General features: G+C 37.9%; 1 protein-coding gene across 1 annotated transcript in view; it reads right to left on the reverse strand.

Annotated features, from left to right (window-relative positions):
* Positions 1 to 2,473: 2,473 nt before the first annotated feature.
* LOC111699363 (nuclear hormone receptor E75) overlaps positions 2,474 to 7,360 on the reverse strand; it is a 15,081-nt gene continuing 10,194 nt past the window's right edge. The window contains exons 5-6 of the mRNA XM_023470032.1: positions 5,766 to 5,940; positions 2,474 to 5,650 (exon numbers count right to left, since the gene is read on the reverse strand). Coding sequence (XP_023325800.1) covers positions 4,233 to 5,650; positions 5,766 to 5,940 — 1,593 coding nt within the window. The 3' untranslated portion in view covers positions 2,474 to 4,232. The remainder of the gene's footprint in view (positions 5,651 to 5,765; positions 5,941 to 7,360) is intronic.

Below are 7,360 nucleotides of genomic sequence, written 5' to 3' on the forward strand. Positions count from 1 at the left end.
ATTAAAAAGAATTTTTATATCAGTATTCCATGCTGTATACAATTTTGAAACACATTGGGAACTCAAGTCCCAAATACTAGATCCATAAAAACTAAAACAATAAATATTATACAGTTTCAAAATAACATCAGGACTGTTAAAATAAAATTCTTTGTTAAGGGAATGAATTTTTGGAATGAAAATAGCTCGTTTTTTATTGCAATCTATGGTCATTGAATTATCACTTTGCAGAACATTTCCTAAATGTTTTAAGCCGTTGACAAATGGTAAAGGTAATTCATTCAATGAAATTGGGGTTATTTCATTAAAATTAATCCTTTCTTTAGAAAAAATAAGGCATTTAGTTATACATTTTTCGATTCGAATATTTCTAAATTTCAGTTAAGTAGCTTCGGCAAAATTTTTACAAATTTTCATCATTTCCTGAAGACCTGTTCTGCTAGGAGAAAGCAGAATAATATCATCTGCGTATACCCAGATGCCCATATAGACACCCTGGATTTGGCATCCAATCGTTGAACAGCGTAATAACTTTATAACTTTGTCAATATATATACAGAATAGCACAGGGGAAGAAACTGCTCCTTTTCTGACTCCATTTTGTACATTGAAGGTATTTGCAAATCTAAATTATGATTTTCATATAAAACGGCTTCATATATATATTTTTGAGAGCAATATGAACATTAAAAAATACGTCCCATAAAATAAATACACTTTGTGTTCAGAAAAAATTGTGAAAACAAGTTTTTTGTTGATAAATTCTGTAACGCGTAAGTAATGACAGTAAATACTGTGATTTTTATAATATTTTCTTATTGACTACTCTGAACAATTTTTCCCTGCTCCCACATTACGAAAAATGACCTAGTTTACCTGCTAAAATGTAAGACTAACGACCTCTTTTTTATATATTATAAAAAATGTAGAATTGAAAAAATGGTCTGAGTTGTGCTTTTTTGCGTGAAGCGGCCATGGATTCTTGAAAATCATACTTTTAATGCCCTAAATATGGCATTTAAAAGAGTCAACTGTGGTGGCACGAAAGGAAAAATAGTGGTGGCTCACGGCAGCCTGCCTTGCCTTGCCCAGCTCATCGGACAAAATGGCATAAAATTTAGATTTTACGACACCTGAGCTTTCTAACATTCCTCATATCCAGCCTTGGATTTCTACAAGTTGTTAGTCTTTAAAAAAACCTTAAAATACACATTTAGGGCTAAAAAATAATTAAGAAGAATAATGTTGACAATGCTTTAATAATTCTTAGAAATCGTCTGTAAGTAATCCTGTAATAAGAATTTGATCCAAGCCCTTCACAATCATTTAAAATAATTTAATTATATGTTTAGGCGCTTAACATCCTAATGTAGAGCTTTGCACTGTCCACCTCGTATACAGGGTTACCCAGAAAGGATGAGACGACTGTTCGAAATTTTTACAGTCTGCTTCCTCATTTACGATTCCCTGCTACTAGATTGTGTATTTCTTTGCCAAATAATTTCAGCCTTCAAGACTTTATTTGAGCCAGAAGAATTAACCTTGAGATCGTCATATTTAAAGTCGTCTTTACACTCTAATCTTTGTGGGTAGCCCTGACATATAGGTAACATATAGGTACCATCTCAGTAATCTTATAAAATGAATAAACACAATTTAATGTTTTAACAACACTGCAACAATAAGTGCACAAGCCATATTTAAAGTAAATCCAAAAACGTGGAAATTTAATGGTCCTCAATATCTCCCTGAACTCATGATTTCATCACATAACTCCGATAATTCTAATAACAGCTGCATTCATTCAAGTAAAGATCGCCCCTCCTGGGATTTCTGAAGTGTGGTCCTAGCTTTTACCTTTCAAAAGCATTTTAAAATCCCAGTTTAATTTGTTCAAAATAACTGTCTAAAGGATCAGTAAGTCCTTGCAACAAACTTAAATTTTCTAATCCCTATATCTTTGCCATCTGATGACACAAGCCTTTGAAACTTAAAGCTTGGATATCCAATGTAGCAGAATTAATAGTTTGAAATATATATCGGGATTTGAAAATCAGAGTTTGTGGCAAAGGCTCAATGCCCCTCCAATGAATGGTAGATCACATTTTGGGAGGTTCATGAGCCGCATATATTTTACTTTTACATGTAAACTTTATTCTTCATTTATCAAAGACGAGTTTAAACTCCTCACTCAGTTCTCATGTTTATTCAAACACACTACAGAACCCATAAAACTGTGGAATAGGTACACGAATGTTAGACTCGAGTTAGGATATGTATTAGTCCAATGAACACAGGGACACAGTAATTGTGTAGTGTTCACACCCCCATTTCATCTTATTAGAGGACGTATATTGGTAAAACAACAAATAAACATTAAAATTATTTTCTTTTCGTCTTCTTATTCCAAAGTTTTATATGTCCTTCTGCATTGTATAGATCGAGAAACTAACCCAAGTTTGAAGTAAACTAGTTTCAACTTTAGTCACATTTATTTAACTGACAGGTTCATAGATCCAACTCTCAAGCTTACAAATACACTTCATGCACACTTCTCCGCTCTCGGGTTCAGGTTCAGGTTTAGTTCAACCATAGATCAAGGTTTAGTTTCATCCTAGATCTAGGTTTAGTTCCATCCTAGATATAGGTTCAGTTCAATACTAGATATAGGTTCAGTTCCATCCTAGATCTAGGTTTAGTTCCATCCTAGATATAGGTTTAGTTCCATCCTAGATCAAGGTTGAGTTTAATCCTAGATCTAGGTTTAGTTCCATCCTAGATATAGGTTTAGTTCTAACCTAGATATAGGTTTAGTTCAATTCTAGTTATAGGTTTAGTTCCATCATAGATATTGGTTCAGTTTAATTCTTGATATAGGTTCAGTTCCATCCTATATTTAGGTTCAGTTTCATCCTAGATTTAGGTTCAGTTCCATCCTAGATATAAGTTTAGTTCCATCCTAGATCAAGGTTAAGTTTAATCCTAGATCTAGGTTTAGTTCCATCCTAGATATAGGTTTAGTTCAATTCTAGATATAGGTTTAGTTACATCCTAGATATTGGTTCAGTTTAATTCTTGATATAGATTCAGTTCCATCCTATATTTAGGTTCAGTTCTATCCTAGACTTAGGTTCAGTTCCATCCTAGATCTAGGGTTAGTTCCATCCTAGATCAAGGTTAAGTTTAATCCTAGATCTAGGTTTAGTTCCATCCTAGATATAGGTTTAGTTCCATCCTAGATATAGGTTCAGTTCCATCCTAGATCTTTACTTAACAAATGTTAAAGTTCTAGGTCTAAGTTTTGCATTAAGAATTGGAGTTCTAGGTCTAATTTTTATCTTAAGCTCCAGATCTAAGTTCAGCACTGACCAGAACTCAATATCTAAACCTGAGTCCTGAACTTTGTAGGAGAGATAGATAACTAGACAAGGAGATCTAAATCATCACCCAAAAATCTCAACTCTAATTATGTTTGAAAATTTTACTTACTCTGGTTTGAAAACTGAAGAGAAAAAACATGACACCGGGAACAAAACTAATATTTCTAAGAGAAGAGATTTTTCAAGTGACTTCTAATGTTGAATTTATTACGGTTTTTTGGTAATATAACATCTTACAACAGTGAGCCAGTAAATACATACTAATTTCATCAAATAGGATTTTAAACATTTGCTCCATGGTTTTATCAGATTACAGATTTTTGAAAAAATAAATTTTTTATCAAGAGAGGGTCCGAATTTGCATTTTTAAGACTGATGTGGTTTTTAATACATATCTGTCGCTACATCTGTAAATGCCGAGCTTGTAGAATTGGTTTTGTATTGGTATCACAATTTTATGGAGGGTGGGTGGGATGGGGGGGGGGGGTATTATTGCACCGCTCCAAATGACTCGAGTACGGCTGATATTTGCCTATATGTATGTAGTGTTTGTACACCTAGTAAACCTATTTACAATTTGAATCCTGTACAGTAAGGTTGGTTGACCGACACCCAGCGCTATGGCTAGGAGGGGTCAACTCTAATGCCTCTATGAAATGAGTAATAGCCCAAGTTATGAGGAGAAGAGGCTGAATATCTACCGGCCTCCAGGTAAGGATAGTAGACACTAAAGAAATATATATAGACGCCAATCACTTGGAAACATTTAAGGATCGTATTTCTGGTTGAATAAATAGAGCGCTGAGCGCATAAAGTCATTTAAAATCTGTATGCACACATTTGTGATTTGAATTAAGCGCGTTCTGCCGGTATGCTGTTGGAGGGAGGAGGAGGAGGAGTTCGAACCGAGAGGTTTAGAGGTTGAGAGTCTGTCAGGGCAGACCTTAGTTGGGAGGATTTCTGTGCTTCTATTGGTCTTGAGGCTGGTCTAGGAGAGGCCAGGGTAGAGGATGAAGGTTGGGAGGGAGCTACAGGGACAGGTATATGTCGACTGGTCGACTGCGCTCCCCAAAGTTCAGGAATGTTTGTGTGCGCAGGTAGAGGTGCGCACATTAACAAAGACTGTGATTTCCCAGGTCTGTATCTTCCACTGTCAAGAATCAGGTTTGCCAGAAGTTCGCTTCGTTCCTCGTCCCGCTTCGCTCGCGCAACCGAGACGGGTCTACTCAGGGTAGAAGCAAGTAGAGACTGTGGGGGCGGGGACCTCCTGGTCTGACTAAAGGAGGGCGGAGCCGCCAACTGTGTAGCAAGGATGCTGTGTGTGTGTACTAGACTAGGACCAGGAGAAGATGAGTCCTGAGTTGATGAGGTGGGTTCATCTCCGTCCCGTCTTCCACTATGTCTGAACTTTTTGTGTGGTTTATATACCTCGTCCTGAAACATGGATACTCCACCCATGTTAAAGGGCTGTGGAGGTTGCTGTAGAGCACGTTTAAGCAGTGGATGCTGCTCCTCCAAGGATTCATGTCTCTCCTCCTCTCCACCCTGGGCTTCCTCCATACTGGAGCGAGGGCTGGAGCATACGCTCGTGTTTGTACTTTGTGAACCTTGTGCCTTTGGTGAATCAATTCCGGAATCACTTGGAGAATCCAGTTTTCTCGTGTTAAACGGACATTTCTGTTCTCCGGAGCTGGTTCCGAGTTCACCGTGAGATCTGGCTCCGGTTTCACTCAACCTGGACATTTCTCTTTTCCTGTTCCCTCCGACCTGGGACAGGGCCGGAGAGGTAAGTGCGTTTAGCAGGACGGATCCAACACCATGGATCTTTAAATCATTTACAGAAAGTTTACTGAAGGGTTCTGAGTTCCCAAGGGACTCACTGCTCGAGACTGAACCCATTGGAGACCTTCTCAGGTCCTCCATACTGAAAGAGTGACTGGTAGCGGGACTATCTGATGACTGTGGACTCCTGGACCCCGTAGAGTCCTGGTCCATGTTGTTGTCCTCCCAGTCCCTATCGTACATGACCTGGGAGTGGTTGGACTGGGGAGAGGTGGCGGCGTGGACCTCGTCCCTCGTAGCTTTGGCCTGATGTAGGAATTTCTCTGTATGAAGTGTGTTGAGGGTCCTGAGGTCGTGAATGATGGTGAGGAGCTCGGAGAACATGGTTGTGTTCTGTGGATGCTGGGGAACCAAGATATTCTGGAGAACATTCTTCAGCTTACTCTGCATTTTTCCAACCAGCTCCGGGTTCCGCAAACCAGGACGATCTAATCAAAATACAGAGTTAAAAAATGTTGAAATTTAAATAGAATAATTCATTTTTCAGATATTAAGAGGAATTTCCGTGTGTGTTTATAAATATCTAACTTATAGTAACTATACCTGCTGTAATAATGACGACGGAACAGAAGAGACCGATCTCGGCATCTGAGAGCCTAAATCTGTTGATCCTCTGCGCCAGCTCGAAAACGCTGTCCATGAGGAACTTGGCGTTTCCTGCTGGCATCGCAGATATCGTCTCCCGCCGTATCACATCCCCGTTCAAGCAAACCAAGCTCTGCAATAAAACAACGTTAAAACCGTTTCCACACATACACAGGCGGACTCGGCGGACAATATTATCAGTTACATTATTTATTATTAGAGGAGGGGGGGCGGGGGTGACCTTGCAATAGGAGAGGTTATTATGCGCTCAATAGATTCTTTATTGAAAGTTTATAAACGAACAGATGCTATACACAAATGCTTCTCTGTTTATAAAAGATGTAACAGCAGGGGGGGGGGNTTGAACAAGCCAGGACTACCGTACAACTGCCTTAAACTAAACAAGCCAGGATTACCGTACAACTGCCTGAAATTGAACAAGCCTGGACTACCGTACAACTGCCTGAAATTAAACAAGCCAGGATTACCATACAACTGCCTGAAACCGACCAAGGCAGGGCTATTGGCCAAGGCAGAAAAATAACCTAAGGGAATTTAAGCACTCTTGAAATTTCATCCGCTTTCTTGAAGTCGTGAGACTTAGCACAATAACAAATAAAATGTTATTCTAAATTGATATTTTTCTCACTTTTTCTCCTTAGATTTAGTGTAAATGAGGCGAGTATATATTATCAAGGATTAAACCTCTTTTTCTTAAAGTTTTAATCAATTCAAATTCAATTCAAACTTTGAAGAAGAAATTTTCAAGGATTCTTTGAAACAGAGCAAGGGGAGGGGGAGGGGGGGAACAAAGGAAGACTTTTTAAACAATATTTAATAAAGAAACTTAATCCTTCAAATTTAACTGACATTATTGAACCTTTTTGCGTTAAATATGAGCGTTATTAATCTTTCAGAGACAGTCAAGCTTAAAACAGAAGATATTGAACAAATATAAAAATATTCAAGTTACAACAATTTTTAAACGCAATCTCAAAAATGTAATAAATTGAAGTACAATAGCTACAGTATTGATTGTAATGAACTAATTGGTCCAAAATGTTAAGGAAAGGGGTTCAACCCCCCCCCCCTCCCCTGACTCTATAGTAGAAGGTCAAACAAGTATTTATATAAACCGAAGGCAACCCTATACATTAATCAGTGTAGAATACTCAAAGTGTTATGGTTTAGCGCAAAGAGGTTTTATTATAGGGGAGCAAAAACTTTCATAGGGCTTATAAACCTATCATAAGAAGAACTACGATTCTAATTGTAATTCTGTCTAATATTGCAACTACTCAAGGATAAAATTTCGCTTACTTGCATCATCTCGTTTTATTTATTGTTTTGTTTTTTAAGAGTTTTATTGCTAAATCAAGAATATGGATCAAGGTCCAAAATTTAATACTGGACTCGAAGGAGAGGAACCTGTATCCCTGATTTGTATCCTTGGATAGGTTTGAAGGTTCAGGAAGGTTTGAAGGTTTAGTATCTCAGGGTCCCGGAATCAACTATAGTATATCCTGCATAGTTCAGTTAGAATATATCTTTTA

The sequence above is a fragment of the Eurytemora carolleeae genome, unplaced genomic scaffold, assembly GCF_000591075.1.
Source record: "Eurytemora carolleeae unplaced genomic scaffold, Eaff_2.0 scaffold356, whole genome shotgun sequence".
In the NCBI taxonomy this organism is placed as follows: Eukaryota; Metazoa; Arthropoda; class Copepoda; order Calanoida; family Temoridae; genus Eurytemora; species Eurytemora carolleeae.